This window comes from Pygocentrus nattereri, chromosome 12 (assembly GCF_015220715.1).
Source record: "Pygocentrus nattereri isolate fPygNat1 chromosome 12, fPygNat1.pri, whole genome shotgun sequence".
Classification (NCBI taxonomy): domain Eukaryota; kingdom Metazoa; phylum Chordata; class Actinopteri; order Characiformes; family Serrasalmidae; genus Pygocentrus; species Pygocentrus nattereri.
The window spans coordinates 41,681,162-41,709,008 of NC_051222.1; the positions used below are offsets into that span (position 1 = coordinate 41,681,162).

At 40.7% G+C, this 27,847-nt stretch overlaps 1 protein-coding gene across 4 annotated transcripts; it reads right to left on the bottom strand.

Annotated features, from left to right (window-relative positions):
- Positions 1-2,015: 2,015 nt before the first annotated feature.
- LOC108413710 (cytochrome P450 3A30-like) lies at positions 2,016-27,847 on the bottom strand. 4 transcript variants are annotated; one of them, XM_037543415.1, is made up of 13 exons: positions 27,637-27,844; positions 24,990-25,083; positions 11,261-11,313; positions 10,293-10,392; positions 8,524-8,637; positions 7,768-7,856; positions 7,435-7,583; positions 5,537-5,664; positions 5,325-5,406; positions 4,436-4,596; positions 3,024-3,250; positions 2,529-2,691; positions 2,016-2,259 (listed from the first exon to the last, which is right to left on the bottom strand). In XM_037543415.1, exons 1-13 carry the CDS (start codon positions 27,705-27,707, stop codon positions 2,137-2,139), a joined length of 1,554 nt encoding a protein of 517 aa, XP_037399312.1. In that variant the 5' UTR covers positions 27,708-27,844; the 3' UTR covers positions 2,016-2,136. The 4 variants fall into 4 exon arrangements, with proteins under 4 accessions (XP_037399312.1, XP_037399311.1, XP_037399314.1 ...); XM_037543414.1 differs by lacking the exons at positions 24,990-25,083; positions 27,637-27,844 and adding exons at positions 11,466-11,559; positions 12,521-12,833; XM_037543416.1 differs by lacking the exons at positions 2,016-2,259; positions 2,529-2,691; positions 3,024-3,250; ... (6 more) ...; positions 10,293-10,392; positions 11,261-11,313 and adding exons at positions 15,575-15,818; positions 16,088-16,250; positions 16,583-16,809; ... (6 more) ...; positions 23,851-23,950; positions 24,785-24,837 and having other exon boundaries at positions 27,637-27,847.

Here is a 27,847-nt window from a genome sequence, read left to right on the forward strand (position 1 = left end):
CCATTTACAGTAAACAGAACTACAGTAAGTGATTTATATGATTTCTGGAATAAATTCTTTTTGATTTAAATACAACTACAACAAAATGTCTTTTTGGTTTTAAGTTCATTACTTAATCTACATTATGTAAATTATTATTGTATATAAAGATGAAAACATTTATTTAGCAAGTGATTCAGCAGCACCTCTGTGTAGAAGCTCTTGAGTCTCTGTAGTTCAGAGGTTTAAACTGTAGAATTGATGCAGAAACTCCATAAATCTGATCTCCTCCATAAACAAAGACCCGCGGAGAACGTCTCAGCTGGAACAGGAAATACAGGAGCTCACTCTTACAGAGCTGTTGTTGTGGACAACAAGGCTGAGAGGTTAAGTGAGTTCAGCTGGTTTTGGTTGCTGGGATTCATACACATCAGACATTCCGATCTGGGGCCAGAGGAAGGAGGAGAAACAGAGCGACGGAGAGGAAAACACTGCAGACTGAACTGTACAGCGCTGACTCTCACAGCCTTCATCAGCCTCTGCTGTCAAGAACCAATAAAATACTGCTGCTAGTTAGATAAAATGTTCTGGAACTTTCAGTAGAACCGAGTTCTGTGGTCAGACCAGAACAGATGTTTTTGATGGCAAACAGCAGAGGTGAGTTTGGAGTGGACATGCAGAAAAGTACCTCATGCCCACAGTGAAGTGTGGTGGTGGGTCTGTGATATTGTGGGGTTTGTCTTCCAGAGTCCCTGGACAACTTGTTCAGATACATGGCCATAGTTTGGGTCTTCAAGCAGGACAATGATCCAAAACAAGCCTGAAAATCATCTCAGAAATGGTTCACTGACCACAGAATTAACCCCCTTGGCTATGCTAGAATTAGTCCCCTGACCTAAATATTACCTTGTCATAGAAGTACAGATCTGAGTAAAAATATAAAAATATTAAAGATCCAACGTACTTCAGTGTGGAGATATAGAGGGACTAATTGAGTACAAATGTATTGCAGTTTACTCTGAAATAGCTAATAATATCTATGATCTGTAAACAAAATTAAAACTAGATAATATTTCTTGCAAAATTCATGCATCCAGCATAAATAGTTCAAAAGATGACTTATTACAGTTTTTAAACCCTCATTTCAAGTCAAAAAGGCCAATTCCACTTTTCAAAGCACTTTTAAAGTCTAAAACACTGTCTGCTGGGCACTAATGAACTGGTGATGGTCATCTGGAAGGTTTTCTGTACTTTGATGTAGATTGACCTGGACCTAATAAAACTTCACTGCTTTAAGACCAAAACATAACTGACAAAAGTTTACTGTAGAATGAGTAGCATTTTCCACAGTTTGAAAGATCCAATGTATTTAGTGTGGAGATACAGAAGACCAAATTTGCCCACTGTGTGAAAAAAGTTATTCATTTTTTAGATGTGTGGAAACTCAAAAAATGGCAAACATGTATTTGTGTCTTCTGTGTTTTGGTAAACAAGACAAAGCATACAGCAAAGAATAACACCTGAAAGTTTTACGCATCTAGCACCCATAGTTCAAAAGTTATGACTTACTAAAGTTTGAACTTATTCTGTGGCACCAAATTAACAGCATTATCAGGAAATAGTTATAATATTTTACCCTGCTTACTACTTTCAACATAATGACTACTCTGTAATTCATAAGGATCTATAAGGAGATCTAGGATCTTGATGCAGTTGATAATACAGTCAAAACGGTAGCTTTACAATGTTGATATATTTTAATTTGCATTCTTGCAAAGAAATCATATGCTTTGTTATTAACTGAGTGAAAATACTAGCTCTGTGCTTGGCCATATATCTCAGTGGTACAGGTACTACTGAATCCTGCCACAGTAGCAATATCCTTGTGTTTATATCTACATAAAGCAAAATCTTGGGTTCATTTTTCTGTAGTCAAAGTAGTAGATATCCAGATATGGAGAACTATAGGATATAAACCAGCCAATTAAACACCCACAAGAGTAAATATAAATATAAAAGATGACATTGCCAATATGTTAATATGAATTTGGGTTTAATATTGACTTTTCCTCGAATACAAATGGCTAGACTTGAAAAACGTCTAAAAAATGGGTTCATGCAGTAGAAAAGAATGAGGTGTCCACATGTACACAGAGCCTATGAACTAGAATGGTTGTTGTTGCAGAGGTCTTCTGAGTGGGACACTTTTCGGGGGGTGAATTTGAGTTTGATGGGGTCCTTGGGAGCCAGCAGTCCAGTGATGCCCAGCTCGAGAGGAACCTGATTAGAAAGGGAGAGGCAACAATGAGATCCGAAGTCCAGAACAGTGGTCACCCACCCTGTCCCTAGAGATCAACTTTCCTGTAGAGTTTAGCTCCAACCAGCACTGAATATGCAGCGCCCTCCCTGACCAAACACTACAGCATCTGATCCAACCAATCAAAGACTTCTGAAGAAGTTAAAGATCTGGAGCAGGTGTGCAGGAAGGTAGATCTCCAGGACCTCCTAAAACTATAAGTCATCTAGCTATTAGTGTTGTATAGACTGACCTTCGTCTCATCACAAATGTTGATGTCGAATCTCTGCAATATCTCTACGATGGCCAGCTTAATGGACACAAGAGCAAATCTCATTCCAATACAGTTCCTGGGTCCTGCACCAAAAGGCATGTACATGTAGGGGTCTATACTCTCCTTATTCTCCTTAGTGAACCTGCACAGGGTGGGAGATCAAGATAGAAGAGTATTAGAGAGCTTTGAGCTAACCAGGTAGCCCCTCAGAAAATTTAAATCTGCACAGACAAGAAGACGCAAAAGCCATAATCTAATCTAGCAAAAACTTAAAATGCTGAATAAAGTATCTAAAGAAACGATTTTATAATATTGTAAAAGTTATCATTGCACATAAAGTAACAAAGTATTAGTATGACCAATGAATTGTATTAATATATATTGAAAGCCAAACTTGTGTAATCACTCTCCTGTAAATATAATTATAAACAATACAATGCGTAACACTCTGTCTTTTCTTGATTTGCATTCTACCTCTCGGGGTTGAAGGTTTCGGGGTCAGGCCAGTATTCTGGGTCTCTATGGAGAGGATAGACAGGAATAACAACAACGGTGTCCTTGGGGATGGTCAGGCCGTTAATCTCCACTGTTTTCTTGCAGACTCTTTCAAGCCGAGCACCAACAGGGTACAACCTGAGCGATTCATTCAGAGCAGCGTCCAGATATTCCATATTCATCACTGCATCGTACTGAACTGGAGCCTAAAAAACAAGACAACAGTCATGTTTGCAGGTGGCTAACATTGTTGTCTTTGTATTTTTCTAAATAAAATATTTATTCAGAGGCAATTTCTGCTTTTCAATACACTACAACTGTTCAGTTTGGTTCAGGGTTCCTCAAGCGTGTACTCTAGGGTCTTTCACTTTCTACTGTACGGGTAAAACAGCAATGTAATTTGCCGTGAGAAGTACTTGGAACTTTGTAATACACATAGATGACAGTTTCTAGATGTCGTGGTGTTCCATCACAGGTTCATCTTTCTAAGATGACAGAATTACCCTGCATTCACAACGAAAGCAACGTGATGTGACAAGGCGGCAGTCATTTTCAGTGAAGGTTGGTGATTTTTGGTGACAGGGGTGGTGCAAACACTGGAATTGAGCAGCATAGTACTCGCTTCATCTCTATCACTGTGAAAGTCTGTTTTTGGTTCATAACTGACTGTTCCCACTAGAGACTGAATAATGCTGGCAGTGCTTTTGCCACAAGTAGACAGTAATCACAAAGACCAAATACTGTTTTCCTCACAAACTGACTGCACAGACACGGGATTAAATAGAAATAAGCACACAAGCAATTTCTTATTAGGATTTTTAATTTTAGCAAGAATGCATCTGATTTGTGTTTGGCGTCAGTGAAACCATGGCAAGCAATGGTCTGCTGGAGTATAGAAACGCCCACAGGTGATAAGCGACCAGCAATTTGGTTCACAAGAGACGAAAAGTCACCACCGGTGTAAATGCAGGGTTAGACAAGACACCAAATCCAGTGTCTGAACCGAAATGCTGTCACGATTGGCCCCTCCCAGTCCTGTCCATGTGTTTGTGTTTGTTTTGGTTTTGTAACTCCTCCCATGTTTTCACCTGCCCCTCATTTTCCCTGTTATTTAAGCCCTGTGTTTGCCCCTTGCGTTCGCCGGTCTTTGTATTGGTCTATGTTTATTTGCTTGAGTCTGTTTATAGTTTGTTCGTCATGTCTGACCCACAATCTGTCCATATTGGGTCATTGACCCTGGACTGTTTCGACCACGACCCTGGATTTGCCCCTAATAAATCTCATTTATCTCAGCACATGCGTCCACCTCCTTGCTCCCCATCACAAATGCAGTCAGTGCAACAATCATTTTGACATCTACTTTTTTTTGCACTGAAATGAAGGTCAGGTACCTTATTGGGGAAGGTTTGGTCGATCTCTTCTTGAAGCTTCTTCATGGTCTCTGGGTTGGTGGCTATGTTATGAAAGAAGAAGGACAGCGTGCTACTACTCGTCTCATAACCAGCAAAGATGAAGATCATTGATTGGGACAGGATCTCATGATCATTCAGACCTAGAAAGATAAAACATACATCAACAAGCATACATTAAAGGACGATCCCAAACAAGTCTAATGATGGATTCACATGTTTGTCTCCTTGTATTGGTACGTGGCTGATGGTACCTCGGTGCAGGCGAACATGAAAGATTATCAGAGAGGAGCTTTAGCAGTGTAGATTGTTTATTTAAGGGGAAAAGGCAGGGGAACGCTCTGTACGTTTTGGTTGCTCCTTGTGAGAAAAAGTATATATTTTTCCAGATTTGCCGTAAGAAAGAGTAAACATGTATCTCTAAGTCTTCTGTGTTTTGGTAGCAAGACATCATTTAAAGTGAAGAACAAGCGAATAAAATGTTTATGCATGTAGCCTCAATAGTTACAAAGTTATGATTTAACAAAATTTTAAACTTTATCTGTAGCTCCAAACTAAGATTATTATAGTAAATAGGGTTCATTTTTAACTGGGTTAAACTCAACAACAAGACACTGAGCATCCACAGCTCCCCAGAAACCACCAACCACTTTATTCCACCACTACGGTCATTGGCAAAAGCTGAACTGTTGAATGAGTGTTCCAGTTATCACTGCGGACTGCGGGACGTTACCGTTGGCAGGATTTTCCTCACAGCACCATTAAAAACAACGGAATATCCATTTTGCCGTCATCTGTCTATCACAAAACCGTGAACACAGAACAATGAAGAAGCTAATCAAGGCTTTTTTTAATGGACTAAAAGTAATACCATTCCAAGAGTCTTTTCTGTCCTCCTTTGATTTTTCTGATTTCTGAGAATCTATCATCAGCTGCAAAAAATCCACTCGCTTCTGCACGAGGTGAGAAACAAAGAAACCAATCAGATCCAAATTATATTGCTTAAGATTGATTGAGGCAACCTCAAGTGAGAATGCAAATGAGTTTTTCAGATATTCCTTTTCTGCATTCTGATGGATGTACCTTATTGTCCTTGGCAACACGTTCTGACTTGATCTTCTGCAGAGAAGCGTAAAAGAAGTCAGTCACTGCTGGTGGGAAAAAGGCAAAGTCCATTTTCTCCAGCAGTGGTGTGACAAAGGGGAACAGTGCTAAAAAAAAAAAGGAAACAAAACAACACAAGTCATTTTTACTTCTTATTCTAGGAGCTTATTTTCCACAGCCAGAGCACAAAGCTAAATGTTATTTGGTTGAGGAAAGGAAACCTAAAGTAGAACTTGCTAACTTATCAGTAGCAAAAAAACTATGATCTTATAATGATGTTTTTAAAAGTCGGCATGGTGCAGTGCACTGATTAATCAAACAATGTTTTCTGATTTTATCTTTTAAAAAGTTAGTTTCTTGTCATGCTCAGCAAAGTCTTCTTAAGACAGTATAGATGTTTTTAAGATAAGTAAGACAAAATTATGTCTGTACTGGTGTTATTTAGCATTTATGGAAGGCCAAGCACAGTATACAGCATTGTTTTGGTAAATATGTGCTCCAAATTTGATGCCTGGTCATTCCAAAAAGCTGGGACAGGACATTTACCACTGAGTTACACTACTTTCGTTTTAACAACACTCTATAATTAAGATTAAGAGACCCTTATTAGTCTCACAAAAGGGAAATTTCATCTTCACATCCATGATGTGAAACACCACATAGACACTAGTGAGGACACACACTAGGGGGCAGTGAGCACACTTGCCCAGAGCAGTGGGCAGCCCTATCTGCAGCACCAGGAAGCAGTTGGGGGTTAGGTGTCTTGATCAAGAGCACTTCAGTCATTCACTTTCAGGCCTGGAGATTGAACCAGCAACCTTCTGGTCACAGGGCCGGGTCCCTAACCTCCAGCCCACGCCTGCCGCCAATAATCAATTGTGAACTGAAGACACCAATTGATCCGAGAGTTTCGGCTTTCTTCAGTATCACAGGTCTTCATCTGTGCAGCTGTGTGGGGCTTTTTCATTGTGGCCCACATGTTTTCAAGGGGCGACAGTTGGGCAAGTCTAGCACTCACACCCTCTGACTATGCGTCTATGCTGGTGTGATGTGCAGAAAGTTCCTTGGTGTTGTCTTGTTGAAATTAACATGGAAGTTTCTGATAAAGATGACATTTAAAAAGGTAGAATATGCTGCACCAATACGTGCTCAGTGGTGATGGTGCTGTAACAGATGTGGAGGTTACCCATTAACATCCCCCACACCATGACAGACCCTGGATTTAGAACTTCATGCTGGTAACAGTCTGAATGGAACGACTGTCGAGTATTTCCACAAAAAATCTGAAAGTTCTCAGATGAGCTCAAGCCCAGAGAAGTCGGCAGCGTTTCTGGATGTTGTTGTTGTTGTTGTTGACGTCCACTGTGCACATTACAGTCTTAACTTACATTTGTGGATTCAGCAACGGACGGTGTTTCCTGGCGATGGTTTGTCGAAGTATTCCTGAGCGTGGTGATCTTCATCACAGAAACACACCAGTTTTAAAGCAGTGCTCTATGTGGTGTTGAAGGTCACAGGCATTCACATGAGGTTTTCAGCCTTTTTCTATATGCACAGAGGTTTCTCAGGATTCTGTAGTGGGTGAAATACCTAAAATCCCTGTTCTTAAACAGTTGGACTATTTTGCTGATGTGTTTTTTTTTGTAAAGTGGGAAGCCTCGACCCGTCCTCCTTTTATACTCAAGCAAGATCAGAGCACTTCATTACTTTACATCACCTTTTAACAAAACTCTTTTGGGACGTACTGCAGGCATCAATTTCTAAATGAGCGTATATTTCCAAAACTTATTGCAGTTGACAAGTAAAACATTACATACTTTGCCTCTGTACTGTTTTTGGGTTTATACATCATTAGGATATTACGAACAAAGCATTACCAACAATGAGGAAAAGAGGGTTGAGGAAGTCAAATTTGAGCATCTTCTTGATGTTGGTTACAAACGGGTCGTTGGGGTTGTTTAGAGAATCAATATCAACACTAAATGCTGTACTAGTCACCACATCCATACTGTACGGTCCAAAGAACCTGAAAATACATGTTAATGCCATCAAATCTGAACAATGTGGAAAAATTAAGTTTCATCTCATTTGAAATTTTCATAAGATACCCTGGTTGTAAAATACAGCATGAGTTTTTACTGGTATTTTAATGGGTATTTTAAGAATGCTAGCACATACAGCACATCTGTTGCTCAACCATGTCCACTTACTCTTTAACATCTGCTGCTTCTCCTCGCTTCGATGTCTTCTCTAGATTTTCCACTAAATTGCGAGAGTGCGTCTTCATGATGCCAAACATCTGAGGAACCACACAGAAATAAACACCCATGAATTAACTGTTGTTAATCTCAGTGGATGTTGATCGTTCTGGAAAATAAGAGAGAACCCCAAAAATAATGATGTTGACTGAAAGTGATGAAATGAGAAGAACTAAAGATATGCTTCCATTTCTGTTCTGGCATCAGAAATAAAATGTAAGATTTTCTATTCATTTTAAAATCTTAAAAGAAAATAGTATCATAACAATGGGGTTTGAGATGAGGAAAGTGGGGTTGGTCAACACAACAATGTTTAGCATTGTAAATGACATTACAATACGTTTTTCAGAATATATGATGGGAACAGTCAGTGTGGGTGAATGTAGCACCAGTAGTCTTGCCTGAGGACACTTGCTGGTATAGTGTTGGTTTGGGTTGTCTGGGTGGGGAATCGAACCCTGCTTTGCTGTATGCATGGAAGTGCTGCTAGCCACTACACTAAACCACCATAAAGGAGGTTTTAAAATATAAAAGAGGCTCTTTAATGCTACACCCCATTTTTAGGAAATTGTGAATCCCACCAAAACTTTAAAATGACGCTAAATAGACTATTATAATAATGTGTATTGTTCCCAAAATATCTGTTTACGTATCATGATCAAAATGTCATGTTTTTATCACACCGTCCCGTCCTTCGAGCTCACGCACCTCCTTCAGTCGTCCGCTGGTGAAGGACGGAGAGAGAACGCTGCGGATTCTCCTCCAGTCGTCGTCCTCCACGATGGACACAGCGTCATACAGAGGACCGTTCAGACGGAAATTCTGAATTAAAGAGGAGCTGTTAGACACATTCAGCCAAATAATGTACAGCTGTCTATACGTTTACAGTTTAACTATCATTTGAATCGAAATTTCCCCCCGTGTCATTATTTTAACATACCGAGTCAAAATACTGAGAAAACAGGCCATTTCATCATAATACTCTTTAATCTTCTTCTTCTTTCGGCTGCTCCCTTTAGGGGTCGCAACAGCGGACCATCTGCCTCCATCTTGCCCTATCCACTGCCTCCTCTACTTTCACACCAACCATCTCCATGACCACCTTCACTACATCCATAAACCTTCTCTGAGGTCTACCTCTTCTCCTTCTGTCCGGCAGCTCCATCTCCAACATTCTTTGCCCAATATATCCACTATTCCTCCTCAACACATGTCCAAACCATCTCAACCTGGCCTCTCTGGCTTTATCTCCAAACTGCTCCACCTTCACTGTCCCTCTGATCTGCTCATTTCTAATCTTGTCCATCCTTGTAACTCCCAACGAAAATCTCAGCATCTTCATCTCCGCCACCTCCAGCTCAGCCTCCTGTCTTTTAGACAGAGCCACAGTCTCCAAACCGTACATCATAGCAGGACGCACTACTGTCTTGTAAACCTTCCCTTTCACTCTTGCTGCTATCCTTCTGTCACACATCAGCCCTGACACCCGTCTCCACCCACTCCATCCTGCCTGCACCCTCTTCCTCACCTCTTTTCTACACTGTCCATTGCTCTGTATGGTTGACCCAAGATATTTGAAGTCATCCACCTTTACAACCTCTACTCCTTGCATCTTCACCTTTCCACCTGCCTCCCTCTCATTCACACACATGTATTCCGTCTTATGTCTACTGACCTTCATTCCTCTACTCTCCAGTGCAAACCTCCCCCTCTCCAGATTCTCTTCCACCTGCTCTCTACTCTCACCACAGATTACAATGTCATCTGCAAACATCATGGTCCATGGAGCCTCCCGCCTGACCTCATCTGTCAACCTGTCCATCACCATTGCAAACAAGAAGGGGCTCAAAGCTGATCCCTGATGTAACCCCACCTTCACCTTGAAACCATCTGTCACTCCAACTGCACACCTCACCACTGTCTCACTATCCTCATACATGTCCTGCACCACCCTAACATACTTTTCAGCTACACCTGACGTCCTCATACAGTACCACAGTTCCTCTCTTGGCACCCTATCATATACCTTCTCTAGATCCACAAAGACCCAATGTAGCTCCTTCTGACCTTCTCTGTACTTCTCTACCAACACTCTCAATGCAAAAACTGGCATCTGTGGTGCTCTTTCTGGGCATGAAACCAAACTGCTGCTCACTGATCTGAACCTCTCGCCTTAGCCTTGCTTCGACAACTCTTTCCCATACCTTCATGGTGTGGCTCATCAACTTTATACCTCTGTAGTTACTGCAGCTCTGCACATCACCCTTGTTCTTAAAAATGGGGACCAGTACACATGAAAATGTTAGTGAATCTGCTTCAGATAATATTTCTTATAGAAAAAGTTCCTGCCAGTGAAGTAAGATCAAATATACCAAGCGTCTAGAAAGAGGCTGAATAATAACTATAGTGTTCTAATGAGGAATATTAGGCATGTTCTCCAGATTCACGGTTCTCCAGAATGAGGTGGTGAAGCGTACTCGTCTGTTGGTGAAGAAGGAGTAGCACTCTTTGATCAGGATGGTCTTCAGGATGTCTTTCTCCATGATGCACAGGACAGGCTGTCGACCATCATATATACTGAAAAAGAAATCAGACGTTGAATCACAGGCCTCACCGAGCTCTGGCTCCACCCACACACAGGCTCTTTCACAGCTGCTGTGGTGAGATTGGACGGATCACCCGAGTTGTTCACATCAGACTGCTATATTGCCAAGCTGGGCTGTAGTTTTGTAGGTAATCTAATCACAAAATAGTCACCGTAGCTCTAAATGTTTTAGCCACAATGTGTCAGTTATTTTATTTGAATTGAATTATTGCGTAGAATGGCTACGTAATGTGTCGCTTCACTTACCGCATGCTGTGCTGCCCAACCCTGCTGAAAAAGGACTACTAGAAACCAATCCGTTTAAAACCTAATAGTTTTCCTTTCTAATGGGAATTGGATTAATTGTTAGAGACCACTATTTTCCTGTAGAACACCTTTAGATCCCATTAGGAAACCATCAAATGCATTTAGAATCAGCCATTGGTCACTGGTTAAACCATTGGACTCCTTTACACTCCCAGCAGAAGTACTTCATGGTTTCTATGGGTTTATTCAGCAGGGAAGCGGATCTGAACTAGCCAACAACAGAGAAAAGCATGTATTTACATTTTTATTGATTTTTATGTCATTTGGACTCGGCAGTTGTGTGAAAGTAACTGGTGCTCACCACATAGAATCTGGTTTGCACCAGATTTTTACTGAAAACATACACCATGTCCCTTTAGGGGATCTGTATCCATTCAAAGTAAAGAATGACAGTAACTTTTTTTCCAACAGCAGCAAGACATTATAGTATGTAAGTATAGTATAGAGTACAAATCCATTATATTATAGCATGTAACAGTACTTCTTACCGCATAATGTAAACATACAGTACACCTCAGTCTATCTTGGACTCACCCCCAAATTCTCCCGTACTTCTTGTAGCACTCCAAATCAAAAAATTGGAATCCCTGAAAACAGGAATGATATAAAACGTACATGTACTGTACAAAAGTCGTAAAAATGTGTTGTCACGTGATGAATAATTATATTAAATGTAATAAGTCAGCAGTAAATGCACCAGAAAATATTAATAACAGGCTTCTGATGTTTTGTAACTCACCTTCTTATATTCTAACATGGTCCCAATGAAGGGTAAAGGTTTAGGGCCAGAAACTCCGATCCTTTTAAAGTAACCATGGGGCCAATATCCATATCTGAAAATGATTTGATGAGACGGTCACTCAGGAAAAGGCTGTGACTGTGCAGTCTGATCAATTCCAAGATTACCAGGGTGTTTCCAGGCAGTTTCTATGGTGTTTTAGGTGGTGCTACAGTATCTCAGGTGTTGTTATGGTATCCCAGGTGGTTACTGTTGTGTTGCTGAGTGGTTGCTATGGTGTCCCAGGTGGTTGCTAGGTTATTACTGGATGGTTGCTATGGTTTCTCAGGTGATTGCAAGGGTGTTGCTGGATGGTTGCTATGGTATCCCAGGTAATAGCTAGGGTGTTGCTAGGTGGTTGCTATGTGAATGCTAATGTACCCCACATGAATATTAGTGTTGTTAATGGACTTCTCTCCTTAAAATCTAAGTCTCAACAAGCTGATACAGACACCATCCTGGATTTGGAAATAAGGTTAAGATTAGGATTGGGGTCAGGGTGAGGATTAGGATTAGTCTTTGGGTTGAGGTTAGGGATAGGGTTAGGGCCAAGGTGAGGGTTAGTATTAGGTTATCATTAGGTTAGTAATTATCTATAATAATGTATAATATTTTCTCTGTATAATATTCCTGTAGAGCTCTTATAGTGATCTATAATACTGGTGTACTGTCCTGTAGTAAACTATATATTTCTATAGATACTGGATATCTATAGAAATATAAAGACTTTTGGATATAGTATATACTACAGTACTTAATCATAAAGAATTATTACAGTAATACTGCTTGAAGCCAAAATACTATTAAACATCTTATAGCATCACTACAGTTCTTTTTATATAATATTATATATATATTATATATATATATATATATATATATTTAAGTTGATGATGACTGATTCTCCCATTATTTTTACTGATTTTGAGAAAAGTACACAAAAACATAACTCATACTGAACTACTGCTGGCCGTGTTTTTGTTTCTGAATGGAAAATTAATATTTAATGTACTTACAGAACCAAAAGGCTTGTAAACAGCAGCAGGAGCGCCCACGTTTCAGCAGAGAAGAACCAGAAGTAGCCCATGGTTGCTGGACTGTTCACAGTGTCTCAGTTTCTCTGGGCGGGTTGAGTCTCTGGCTGAAGCTCCTGGACGAGTTGAGCTCCCTGGAGAGCAGAGCACTTTAAACCCCCCTGAGGGTTAATGATTAAACACACGTACAGCTAAACCCTATATGGTCATAGGGTTTACTATACCTTTACACCGTCTCTCGCTCACTCACTCACTCTCGCACTCTCTCACGCCCACTCACATTCTTTATGTTACCAAACTAGTAAGAAGAAAGAGGTGGAGCCTAAACCTATAATAGTCTTTTCCTGTTAGTTCATCCAGCACAACACTGCAAAGCTGAGTCTGAGTTTTACTGGAATTTCCCACCTTCAATCTAATATAACACCTGCACTTTTTAAAGTGGTGAATAAAACTGGTGGGTAACCTATATACGGACTGAAGTCTGTTAGACTCTGTTCTTCTTTTGGATCCTGTTATTCTGAAACAAAAAGATTTCATAAGAAAATTCAGGATTAAGTTCAAAAAAATATCCAGGATGAAGTTGTAATAAGATTTAGATCCAGACTAAAGTTCTAATAAATTTTCCATCCAAAATGAAGTTCTAATAAAATTACGATTCTATATTCTAATAAAATTAACATTCAGAATGAATTTCTAATAAAATTACCATCCAGAATGAATTTCTAATAAAATTACCATCCAGAATTAAGTTCTAATAAAATTGAGATTCAGAATTAACTTATAATAAAATTCAGATCCAGAATTAAATTCCAATAAAATTAAGATCCAGAATGAAGTTCTAATAAAATTAAGATCCAGAATGAAGTTCTAATATAATTCATATTCAGAAAGAAGTTCTAATAAAATTAACATACAGAACAAAATTCTAATAAACTTAAGATCCATAATGAAGTTCTAATAAAATTAATACTCAGAATTAATAACTGTTAAAATTCAGATCCAGAAGGAAGATCATAATCTGCCATTTACAGTAAACAGAACTACAGTAAGTGATTTATATGATTTCTGGAATAAATTCTTTTTGATTTAAATACAACTACAACAAAATGTCTTTTTGGTTTTAAGTTCATTACTTAATCTACATTATGTAAATTATTATTGTATATAAAGATGAAAACATTTATTTAGCAAGTGATTCAGCAGCACCTCTGTGTAGAAGCTCTTGAGTCTCTGTAGTTCAGAGGTTTAAACTGTAGAATTGATGCAGAAACTCCATAAATCTGATCTCCTCCATAAACAAAGACCCGCGGAGAACGTCTCAGCTGGAACAGGAAATACAGGAGCTCACTCTTACAGAGCTGTTGTTGTGGACAACAAGGCTGAGAGGTTAAGTGAGTTCAGCTGGTTTTGGTTGCTGGGATTCATACACATCAGACATTCCGATCTGGGGCCAGAGGAAGGAGGAGAAACAGAGCGACGGAGAGGAAAACACTGCAGACTGAACTGTACAGCGCTGACTCTCACAGCCTTCATCAGCCTCTGCTGTCAAGAACCAATAAAATACTGCTGCTAGTTAGATAAAATGTTCTGGAACTTTCAGTAGAACCGAGTTCTGTGGTCAGACCAGAACAGATGTTTTTGATGGCAAACAGCAGAGGTGAGTTTGGAGTGGACATGCAGAAAAGTACCTCATGCCCACAGTGAAGTGTGGTGGTGGGTCTGTGATATTGTGGGGTTTGTCTTCCAGAGTCCCTGGACAACTTGTTCAGATACATGGCCATAGTTTGGGTCTTCAAGCAGGACAATGATCCAAAACAAGCCTGAAAATCATCTCAGAAATGGTTCACTGACCACAGAATTAACCCCCTTGGCTATGCTAGAATTAGTCCCCTGACCTAAATATTACCTTGTCATAGAAGTACAGATCTGAGTAAAAATATAAAAATATTAAAGATCCAACGTACTTCAGTGTGGAGATATAGAGGGACTAATTGAGTACAAATGTATTGCAGTTTACTCTGAAATAGCTAATAATATCTATGATCTGTAAACAAAATTAAAACTAGATAATATTTCTTGCAAAATTCATGCATCCAGCATAAATAGTTCAAAAGATGACTTATTACAGTTTTTAAACCCTCATTTCAAGTCAAAAAGGCCAATTCCACTTTTCAAAGCACTTTTAAAGTCTAAAACACTGTCTGCTGGGCACTAATGAACTGGTGATGGTCATCTGGAAGGTTTTCTGTACTTTGATGTAGATTGACCTGGACCTAATAAAACTTCACTGCTTTAAGACCAAAACATAACTGACAAAAGTTTACTGTAGAATGAGTAGCATTTTCCACAGTTTGAAAGATCCAATGTATTTAGTGTGGAGATACAGAAGACCAAATTTGCCCACTGTGTGAAAAAAGTTATTCATTTTTTAGATGTGTGGAAACTCAAAAAATGGCAAACATGTATTTGTGTCTTCTGTGTTTTGGTAAACAAGACAAAGCATACAGCAAAGAATAACACCTGAAAGTTTTACGCATCTAGCACCCATAGTTCAAAAGTTATGACTTACTAAAGTTTGAACTTATTCTGTGGCACCAAATTAACAGCATTATCAGGAAATAGTTATAATATTTTACCCTGCTTACTACTTTCAACATAATGACTACTCTGTAATTCATAAGGATCTATAAGGAGATCTAGGATCTTGATGCAGTTGATAATACAGTCAAAACGGTAGCTTTACAATGTTGATATATTTTAATTTGCATTCTTGCAAAGAAATCATATGCTTTGTTATTAACTGAGTGAAAATACTAGCTCTGTGCTTGGCCATATATCTCAGTGGTACAGGTACTACTGAATCCTGCCACAGTAGCAATATCCTTGTGTTTATATCTACATAAAGCAAAATCTTGGGTTCATTTTTCTGTAGTCAAAGTAGTAGATATCCAGATATGGAGAACTATAGGATATAAACCAGCCAATTAAACACCCACAAGAGTAAATATAAATATAAAAGATGACATTGCCAATATGTTAATATGAATTTGGGTTTAATATTGACTTTTCCTCGAATACAAATGGCTAGACTTGAAAAACGTCTAAAAAATGGGTTCATGCAGTAGAAAAGAATGAGGTGTCCACATGTACACAGAGCCTATGAACTAGAATGGTTGTTGTTGCAGAGGTCTTCTGAGTGGGACACTTTTCGGGGGGTGAATTTGAGTTTGATGGGGTCCTTGGGAGCCAGCAGTCCAGTGATGCCCAGCTCGAGAGGAACCTGATTAGAAAGGGAGAGGCAACAATGAGATCCGAAGTCCAGAACAGTGGTCACCCACCCTGTCCCTAGAGATCAACTTTCCTGTAGAGTTTAGCTCCAACCAGCACTGAATATGCAGCGCCCTCCCTGACCAAACACTACAGCATCTGATCCAACCAATCAAAGACTTCTGAAGAAGTTAAAGATCTGGAGCAGGTGTGCAGGAAGGTAGATCTCCAGGACCTCCTAAAACTATAAGTCATCTAGCTATTAGTGTTGTATAGACTGACCTTCGTCTCATCACAAATGTTGATGTTGAATCTCTGCAATATCTCTACGATGGCCAGCTTAATGGACACAAGAGCAAATCTCATTCCAATACAGTTCCTGGGTCCTGCACCAAAAGGCATGTACATGTAGGGGTCTATACTCTCCTTATTCTCCTTAGTGAACCTGCACAGGGTGGGAGATCAAGATAGAAGAGTATTAGAGAGCTTTGAGCTAACCAGGTAGCCCCTCAGAAAATTTAAATCTGCACAGACAAGAAGACGCAAAAGCCATAATCTAATCTAGCAAAAACTTAAAATGCTGAATAAAGTATCTAAAGAAACGATTTTATAATATTGTAAAAGTTATCATTGCACATAAAGTAACAAAGTATTAGTATGACCAATGAATTGTATTAATATATATTGAAAGCCAAACTTGTGTAATCACTCTCCTGTAAATATAATTATAAACAATACAATGCGTAACACTCTGTCTTTTCTTGATTTGCATTCTACCTCTCGGGGTTGAAGGTTTCGGGGTCAGGCCAGTATTCTGGGTCTCTATGGAGAGGATAGACAGGAATAACAACAACGGTGTCCTTGGGGATGGTCAGGCCGTTAATCTCCACTGTTTTCTTGCAGACTCTTTCAAGCCGAGCACCAACAGGGTACAACCTGAGCGATTCATTCAGAGCAGCGTCCAGATATTCCATATTCATCACTGCATCGTACTGAACTGGAGCCTAAAAAACAAGACAACAGTCATGTTTGCAGGTGGCTAACATTGTTGTCTTTGTATTTTTCTAAATAAAATATTTATTCAGAGGCAATTTCTGCTTTTCAATACACTACAACTGTTCAGTTTGGTTCAGGGTTCCTCAAGGGTGTACTCTAGGGTCTTTCACTTTCTACTGTACGGGTAAAACAGCAATGTAATTTGCCGTGAGAAGTACTTGGAACTTTGTAATACACATAGATGACAGTTTCTAGATGTCGTGGTGTTCCATCACAGGTTCATCTTTCTAAGATGACAGAATTACCCTGCATTCACAACGAAAGCAACGTGATGTGACAAGGCGGCAGTCATTTTCAGTGAAGGTTGGTGATTTTTGGTGACAGGGGTGGTGCAAACACTGGAATTGAGCAGCATAGTACTCGCTTCATCTCTATCACTGTGAAAGTCTGTTTTTGGTTCATAACTGACTGTTCCCACTAGAGACTGAATAATGCTGGCAGTGCTTTTGCCACAAGTAGACAGTAATCACAAAGACCAAATACTGTTTTCCTCACAAACTGACTGCACAGACACGGGATTAAATAGAAATAAGCACACAAGCAATTTCTTATTAGGATTTTTAATTTTAGCAAGAATGCATCTGATTTGTGTTTGGCGTCAGTGAAACCATGGCAAGCAATGGTCTGCTGGAGTATAGAAACGCCCACAGGTGATAAGCGACCAGCAATTTGGTTCACAAGAGACGAAAAGTCACTACCGGTGTAAATGCAGGGTTAGACAAGACACCAAATCCAGTGTCTGAACCGAAATGCTGTCACGATTGGCCCCTCCCAGTCCTGTCCATGTGTTTGTGTTTGTTTTGGTTTTGTAACTCCTCCCATGTTTTCACCTGCCCCTCATTTTCCCTGTTATTTAAGCCCTGTGTTTGCCCCTTGCGTTCGCCGGTCTTTGTATTGGTCTATGTTTATTTGCTTGAGTCTGTTTATAGTTTGTTCGTCATGTCTGACCCACAATCTGTCCATATTGGGTCATTGACCCTGGACTGTTTCGACCACGACCCTGGATTTGCCCCTAATAAATCTCATTTATCTCAGCACATGCGTCCACCTCCTTGCTCCCCATCACAAATGCAGTCAGTGCAACAATCATTTTGACATCTACTTTTTTTTGCACTGAAATGAAGGTCAGGTACCTTATTGGGGAAGGTTTGGTCGATCTCTTCTTGAAGCTTCTTCATGGTCTCTGGGTTGGTGGCTATGTTATGAAAGAAGAAGGACAGCGTGCTACTACTCGTCTCATAACCAGCAAAGATGAAGATCATTGATTGGGACAGGATCTCATGATCATTCAGACCTAGAAAGATAAAACATACATCAACAAGCATACATTAAAGGACGATCCCAAACAAGTCTAATGATGGATTCACATGTTTGTCTCCTTGTATTGGTACGTGGCTGATGGTACCTCGGTGCAGGCGAACATGAAAGATTATCAGAGAGGAGCTTTAGCAGTGTAGATTGTTTATTTAAGGGGAAAAGGCAGGGGAACGCTCTGTACGTTTTGGTTGCTCCTTGTGAGAAAAAGTATATATTTTTCCAGATTTGCCGTAAGAAAGAGTAAACATGTATCTCTAAGTCTTCTGTGTTTTGGTAGCAAGACATCATTTAAAGTGAAGAACAAGCGAATAAAATGTTTATGCATGTAGCCTCAATAGTTACAAAGTTATGATTTAACAAAATTTTAAACTTTATCTGTAGCTCCAAACTAAGATTATTATAGTAAATAGGGTTCATTTTTAACTGGGTTAAACTCAACAACAAGACACTGAGCATCCACAGCTCCCCAGAAACCACCAACCACTTTATTCCACCACTACGGTCATTGGCAAAAGCTGAACTGTTGAATGAGTGTTCCAGTTATCACTGCGGACTGCGGGACGTTACCGTTGGCAGGATTTTCCTCACAGCACCATTAAAAACAACGGAATATCCATTTTGCCGTCATCTGTCTATCACAAAACCGTGAACACAGAACAATGAAGAAGCTAATCAAGGCTTTTTTAATGGACTAAAAGTAATACCATTCCAAGAGTCTTTTCTGTCCTCCTTTGATTTTTCTGATTTCTGAGAATCTATCATCAGCTGCAAAAAATCCACTCGCTTCTGCACGAGGTGAGAAACAAAGAAACCAATCAGATCCAAATTATATTGCTTAAGATTGATTGAGGCAACCTCAAGTGAGAATGCAAATGAGTTTTTCAGATATTCCTTTTCTGCATTCTGATGGATGTACCTTATTGTCCTTGGCAACACGTTCTGACTTGATCTTCTGCAGAGAAGCGTAAAAGAAGTCAGTCACTGCTGGTGGGAAAAAGGCAAAGTCCATTTTCTCCAGCAGTGGTGTGACAAAGGGGAACAGTGCTAAAAAAAAAAAGGAAACAAAACAACACAAGTCATTTTTACTTCTTATTCTAGGAGCTTATTTTCCACAGCCAGAGCACAAAGCTAAATGTTATTTGGTTGAGGAAAGGAAACCTAAAGTAGAACTTGCTAACTTATCAGTAGCAAAAAAACTATGATCTTATAATGATGTTTTTAAAAGTCGGCATGGTGCAGTGCACTGATTAATCAAACAATGTTTTCTGATTTTATCTTTTAAAAAGTTAGTTTCTTGTCATGCTCAGCAAAGTCTTCTTAAGACAGTATAGATGTTTTTAAGATAAGTAAGACAAAATTATGTCTGTACTGGTGTTATTTAGCATTTATGGAAGGCCAAGCACAGTATACAGCATTGTTTTGGTAAATATGTGCTCCAAATTTGATGCCTGGTCATTCCAAAAAGCTGGGACAGGACATTTACCACTGAGTTACACTACTTTCGTTTTAACAACACTCTATAATTAAGATTAAGAGACCCTTATTAGTCTCACAAAAGGGAAATTTCATCTTCACATCCATGATGTGAAACACCACATAGACACTAGTGAGGACACACACTAGGGGGCAGTGAGCACACTTGCCCAGAGCAGTGGGCAGCCCTATCTGCAGCACCAGGAAGCAGTTGGGGGTTAGGTGTCTTGATCAAGAGCACTTCAGTCATTCACTTTCAGGCCTGGAGATTGAACCAGCAACCTTCTGGTCACAGGGCCGGGTCCCTAACCTCCAGCCCACGCCTGCCGCCAATAATCAATTGTGAACTGAAGACACCAATTGATCCGAGAGTTTCGGCTTTCTTCAGTATCACAGGTCTTCATCTGTGCAGCTGTGTGGGGCTTTTTCATTGTGGCCCACATGTTTTCAAGGGGCGACAGTTGGGCAAGTCTAGCACTCACACCCTCTGACTATGCGTCTATGCTGGTGTGATGTGCAGAAAGTTCCTTGGTGTTGTCTTGTTGAAATTAACATGGAAGTTTCTGATAAAGATGACATTTAAAAAGGTAGAATATGCTGCACCAATACGTGCTCAGTGGTGATGGTGCTGTAACAGATGTGGAGGTTACCCATTAACATCCCCCACACCATGACAGACCCTGGATTTAGAACTTCATGCTGGTAACAGTCTGAATGGAACGACTGTCGAGTATTTCCACAAAAAATCTGAAAGTTCTCAGATGAGCTCAAGCCCAGAGAAGTCGGCAGCGTTTCTGGATGTTGTTGTTGTTGTTGTTGACGTCCACTGTGCACATTACAGTCTTAACTTACATTTGTGGATTCAGCAACGGACGGTGTTTCCTGGCGATGGTTTGTCGAAGTATTCCTGAGCGTGGTGATCTTCATCACAGAAACACACCAGTTTTAAAGCAGTGCTCTATGTGGTGTTGAAGGTCACAGGCATTCACATGAGGTTTTCAGCCTTTTTCTATATGCACAGAGGTTTCTCAGGATTCTGTAGTGGGTGAAATACCTAAAATCCCTGTTCTTAAACAGTTGGACTATTTTGCTGATGTGTTTTTTTTTGTAAAGTGGGAAGCCTCGACCCGTCCTCCTTTTATACTCAAGCAAGATCAGAGCACTTCATTACTTTACATCACCTTTTAACAAAACTCTTTTGGGACGTACTGCAGGCATCAATTTCTAAATGAGCGTATATTTCCAAAACTTATTGCAGTTGACAAGTAAAACATTACATACTTTGCCTCTGTACTGTTTTTGGGTTTATACATCATTAGGATATTACGAACAAAGCATTACCAACAATGAGGAAAAGAGGGTTGAGGAAGTCAAATTTGAGCATCTTCTTGATGTTGGTTACAAACGGGTCGTTGGGGTTGTTTAGAGAATCAATATCAACACTAAATGCTGTACTAGTCACCACATCCATACTGTACGGTCCAAAGAACCTGAAAATACATGTTAATGCCATCAAATCTGAGCAATGTGGAAAAATTAAGTTTCATCTCATTTGAAATTTTCATAAGATACCCTGGTTGTAAAATACAGCATGAGTTTTTACTGGTATTTTAATGGGTATTTTAAGAATGCTAGCACATACAGCACATCTGTTGCTCAACCATGTCCACTTACTCTTTAACATCTGCTGCTTCTCCTCGCTTCGATGTCTTCTCTAGATTTTCCACTAAATTGCGAGAGTGCGTCTTCATGATGCCAAACATCTGAGGAACCACACAGAAATAAACACCCATGAATTAACTGTTGTTAATCTCAGTGGATGTTGATCGTTCTGGAAAATAAGAGAGAACCCCAAAAATAATGATGTTGACTGAAAGTGATGAAATGAGAAGAACTAAAGATATGCTTCCATTTCTGTTCTGGCATCAGAAATAAAATGTAAGATTTTCTATTCATTTTAAAATCTTAAAAGAAAATAGTATCATAACAATGGGGTTTGAGATGAGGAAAGTGGGGTTGGTCAACACAACAATGTTTAGCATTGTAAATGACATTACAATACGTTTTTCAGAATATATGATGGGAACAGTCAGTGTGGGTGAATGTAGCACCAGTAGTCTTGCCTGAGGACACTTGCTGGTATAGTGTTGGTTTGGGTTGTCTGGGTGGGGAATCGAACCCTGCTTTGCTGTATGCATGGAAGTGCTGCTAGCCACTACACTAAACCACCATAAAGGAGGTTTTAAAATATAAAAGAGGCTCTTTAATGCTACACCCCATTTTTAGGAAATTGTGAATCCCACCAAGACTTTAAAATGACGCTAAATAGACTATTATAATAATGTGTATTGTTCCCAAAATATCTGTTTACGTATCATGATCAAAATGTCATGTTTTTATCACACCGTCCCGTCCTTCGAGCTCACACACCTCCTTCAGTCGTCCGCTGGTGAAGGACGGAGAGAGAACGCTGCGGATTCTCCTCCAGTCGTCGTCCTCCACGATGGACACAGCGTCATACAGAGGACCGTTCAGACGGAAATTCTGAATTAAAGAGGAGCTGTTAGACACATTCAGCCAAATAATGTACAGCTGTCTATACGTTTACAGTTTAACTATCATTTGAATCGAAATTTCCCCCCGTGTCATTATTTTAACATACCGAGTCAAAATACTGAGAAAACAGGCCATTTCATCATAATACTCTTTAATCTTCTTCTTCTTTCGGCTGCTCCCTTTAGGGGTCGCCACAGCGGACCATCTGCCTCCATCTTGCCCTATCCACTGCCTCCTCTACTTTCACACCAACCATCTCCATGTCCACCTTCACTACATCCATAAACCTTCTCTGAGGTCTACCTCTTCTCCTTCTGTCCGGCAGCTCCATCTCCAACATTCTTTGCCCAATATATCCACTATTCCTCCTCAACACATGTCCAAACCATCTCAACCTGGCCTCTCTGGCTTTATCTCCAAACTGCTCCACCTTCACTGTCCCTCTGATCTGCTCATTTCTAATCTTGTCCATCCTTGTAACTCCCAACGAAAATCTCAGCATCTTCATCTCCGCCACCTCCAGCTCAGCCTCCTGTCTTTTAGACAGAGCCACAGTCTCCAAACCGTACATCATAGCAGGACGCACTACTGTCTTGTAAACCTTCCCTTTCACTCTTGCTGCTATCCTTCTGTCACACATCAGCCCTGACACCCGTCTCCACCCACTCCATCCTGCCTGCACCCTCTTCCTCACCTCTTTTCTACACTGTCCATTGCTCTGTATGGTTGACCCAAGATATTTGAAGTCATCCACCTTTACAACCTCTACTCCTTGCATCTTCACCTTTCCACCTGCCTCCCTCTCATTCACACACATGTATTCCGTCTTATGTCTACTGACCTTCATTCCTCTACTCTCCAGTGCAAACCTCCCCCTCTCCAGATTCTCTTCCACCTGCTCTCTACTCTCACCACAGATTACAATGTCATCTGCAAACATCATGGTCCATGGAGCCTCCCGCCTGACCTCATCTGTCAACCTGTCCATCACCATTGCAAACAAGAAGGGGCTCAAAGCTGATCCCTGATGTAACCCCACCTTCACCTTGAAACCATCTGTCACTCCAACTGCACACCTCACCACTGTCTCACTATCCTCATACATGTCCTGCACCACCCTAACATACTTTTCAGCTACACCTGACGTCCTCATACAGTACCACAGTTCCTCTCTTGGCACCCTATCATATACCTTCTCTAGATCCACAAAGACCCAATGTAGCTCCTTCTGACCTTCTCTGTACTTCTCTACCAACACTCTCAATGCAAAAACTGGCATCTGTGGTGCTCTTTCTGGGCATGAAACCAAACTGCTGCTCACTGATCTGAACCTCTCACCTTAGCCTTGCTTCGACAACTCTTTCCCATACCTTCATGGTGTGGCTCATCAACTTTATACCTCTGTAGTTACTGCAGCTCTGCACATCACCCTTGTTCTTAAAAATGGGGACCAGTACACATGAAAACGTTAGTGAATCTGCTTCAGATAATATTTCTTATAGAAAAAGTTCCTGCCAGTGAAGTAAGATCAAATATACCAAGCGTCTAGAAAGAGGCTGAATAATAACTATAGTGTTCTAATGAGGAATATTAGGCATGTTCTCCAGATTCACGGTTCTCCAGAATGAGGTGGTGAAGCGTACTCGTCTGTTGGTGAAGAAGGAGTAGCACTCTTTGATCAGGATGGTCTTCAGGATGTCTTTCTCCATGATGCACAGGACAGGCTGTCGACCATCATATATACTGAAAAAGAAATCAGACGTTGAATCACAGGCCTCACCGAGCTCTGGCTCCACCCACACACAGGCTCTTTCACAGCTGCTGTGGTGAGATTGGACGGATCACCCGAGTTGTTCACATCAGACTGCTATATTGCCAAGCTGGGCTGTAGTTTTGTAGGTAATCTAATCACAAAATAGTCACTGTAGCTCTAAATGTTTTAGCCACAATGTGTCAGTTATTTTATTTGAATTGAATTATTGCGTAGAATGGCTACGTAATGTGTCGCTTCACTTACCGCATGCTGTGCTGCCCAACCCTGCTGAAAAAGGACTACTAGAAACCAATCCGTTTAAAACCTAATAGTTTTCCTTTCTAATGGGAATTGGATTAATTGTTAGAGACCACTATTTTCCTGTAGAACACCTTTAGATCCCATTAGGAAACCATCAAATGCATTTAGAATCAGCCATTGGTCACTGGTTAAACCATTAGACTCCTTTACACTCCCAGCAGAAGTACTTCATGGTTTCTATGGGTTTATTCAGCAGGGAAGCGGATCTGAACTAGCCAACAACAGAGAAAAGCATGTATTTACATTTTTATTGATTTTTATGTCATTTGGACTAGTTTGCACCAGATTTTTACTGAAAACATACACCATGTCCCTTTAGGGGATCTGTATCCATTCAAAGTAAAGAATGACATTAACTTTTTCTCCAACAGCAGCAAGACATTATAGTATGTAAGTATAGTATAGAGTACAAATCCATTATATTATAGCATGTAACAGTACTTCTTACCGCATAATGTAAACATACAGTTCATACAGTACACCTCAGTCTATCTTGGACTCACCCCCAAACTCTCCCGTACTTCTTGTAGCACTCCAAATCAAAATATTGGAATCCCTGAAAACAGGAATGATATAAAACGTACATGTACTGTACAAAAGTCGTAAAAATGTGTTGTCATGTGATGAATAATTATATTAAATATAATAAGTCAACTGTTAATGCACCAGAAAATATTAATAACAGGCTTGTGATGGTTTCTAACTCACCTTCTTATATTCTAACATGGTCCCAATGAAGGGTAAAGGTTTAGGGCCAGAAACTCCGATCCTTTTAAAGTAACCATAGGGCCAATATCCATATCTGAAAATGATTTGATGAGACGGTCACTCAGGAAAAGGCTGTGACTGTGCAGTCTGATCAATTCCAAGATTACCAGGGTGTTTCCAGGCAGTTTCTATGGTGTTTTAGGTGGTGCTACAGTATCTCAGGTGTTGTTATGGTATCCCAGGTGGTTACTGTTGTGTTGCTGAGTGGTTGCTATGGTGTCCCAGGTGGTTGCTAGGTTATTACTGGATGGTTGCTATGGTTTCTCAGGTGATTGCAAGGGTGTTGCTGGATGGTTGCTATGGTATCCCAGGTAGTGGCTAGGGTGTTGCTAGGTGGTTGCTATGTGAATGTTAATGTACCCCACATGAATATTAGTGTTGTTAATGGAATTCTCTCCTTAAAATCTAAGCCTCAACAAGCTGATACAGACACCATCCTGGATTTGGAAATAAGGTTAAAATTAGGATTGGGGTCAGGGTAAGGATTAGGATTAGTCTTTGGGTTGAGGTTAGGGATAGGATTAGGGCCAAGGTGAGGGTTAGTATTAGGTTATCATTAGATTAGTAATTATCTATAATAATGTATATTTTCTCTGTCCTCTCCATGGATCACCACCTCATCGCGGTGGAGGGGTTTGCATGCTTGAATGATCCTAGGAGCTATGTTGTCTGGAGCAAAAGCTCTTGGTAGGGTCTCCCATGGCAAACTGGTCCTAAGTGACAGGCCAGACAAAGTGATCCATAATAACCCTATGAAAATAAAAACCAGGACCTGTGTACCCTGCCCGGATCAGGGTTACCGGGGCCCCACCCTGGAGCCAGGCCTGGGGGAGGGGCTCGCCAGCAAGCGTCTGGTGGCCGGCATTTACTCATGGTGCCCAGCCGGGCCCAGCCCGAAGAAGCTACATGAGTCCCATAGTAGGGGTGCGGTGCATTGTGGATCGGGCAGTGTCCGAAGGCGTGGGCCTTGGCGTTCTGATCCTCGGTTGCTGAAACTGGCTTTTGGAACTTGGAACGTTACCTCACTGGTGGGGAAGGAGCCTGAGTTGGTGCGCGAGGTTGAGAGATACCGGCTAGATATAGTCGGGCTCACCTCAACACACAGCTTGGGCTCTGGGTCCAATCTCCTTGAGAGGGGCTGGACTTTATTCTTTTCTGGAGTTGCCAATGGTGAGAGGCGGCGGGCAGGTGTGGGCTTTCTCATAGCCCCTCGACTCGGCGCCTGTATGTTGGGGTTTTCTCCGGTGGACGAGAGGGTAGCTTCCCTACGCCTTTGGGTTGGGGAACGGGTCCTGACTGCTGCCTGTGCTTATGCACCGAACAGCAGTTCAGAGTACCCAGCATTCTTAGAGTTCTTGGGAAGGGTGCTTGAAAGTGCTCCTCCTGGAGACTCTATTGTCCTACTGGGGGACTTCAACGCTCACGTGGGCAATGACAGTGAGACCTGGAGGGGTGTGATTGGGAGGAATGGCCTCTCTGATCTGAACCCGAGTGGTGTTCAGTTTTTGGACTTCTGTGCAAACCACAGTTTGTCCATAACGAACACCATGTTTGAACACAAGGATGTCTATAAGTGCACATGGCACCAGGACACCCTAGGCCGCAGTTCAATGATTGACTTTGTAGTCGTGTCATCGGACAATGTGTTTTGGACACTCGGGTAAAGAGAGGAGCTGAGCTGTCAACTGATCACCACCTGGTGGTGAGCTGGATCAGGTGGTGGGGGAAGATGCCGGTCAGACCAGGCAAGCCCAAACGTATAGTGAGGGTTTGCTGGGAACGTCTGGCAGAAGAACCTGTCAGATTGATCTTCAACTCACACCTCCATCAGAACTTTGACCAGATATCTGGGGAGGTGGGGGACATTGACTCAGAGTGGGCCATGTTCCGCTCCTCCATTGATGAAGCGGCTGACTGTAGCTGTGGCCGTAAAGTGGTAATATTCCTGTATCAGTATTATCAGTATTAAGATGTACTCTTTCTACCTTGTACTCATGCTGCTGTGGTTCGTGCTGCTGTTATTTGCACCTAACTATCTATTGTTACTTTTGTTCTTGGGAGTTAACTGGGACATTGAGTACACTATTTTGTTCCACCTCATGTACCACATGTGATGTGAATGACAATAAAGCCTTATCTTATCTCATTTTATGTATCCATAGAGCTCTTATAGTGATCTATAATACTGGTGCAGTGTCCTATAGTAAACTATAGTAATTATCTATAATAATGTATAATATTTTCTCTGTATAATATTCCTGTAGAGCTCTTATAGTGATCTATAATACTGGTGTACTGTCCTGTAGTAAACTATATATTTCTATAGGACTTTGGATATAGTATATACTACAGTACTTAATCATAAAGAATTATTACAGTAATACTGCTTGAAGCCAAAATACTATTAAACATCTTATAGCATCACTACAGTTCTTTTTATATAAGATATATATTTAAGTTGATGATGACTGATTCTCCCATTATTTTTACTGATTTTGAGAAAAGTACACAAAAACATAACTCATACTGAACTACTGCTGGCCGTGTTTTTGTTTCTGAATGGAAAATTAATATTTAATGTACTTACAGAACCAAAAGGCTTATAAACAGCAGCAGGAGCGCCCACGTTTCAGCAGAGAAGAACCAGAAGTAGCCCATGGTTGCTGGACTGTCCACAGTGTCTCAGGTTCTCTGGGCGGGTTGAGTCTCTGGCTGAAGCTCCTGGACGAGTTGAGCTCCCTGGAGAGCAGAGCACTTTAAACCCCCCTGAGGGTTAATGATTAAACACACGTACAGCT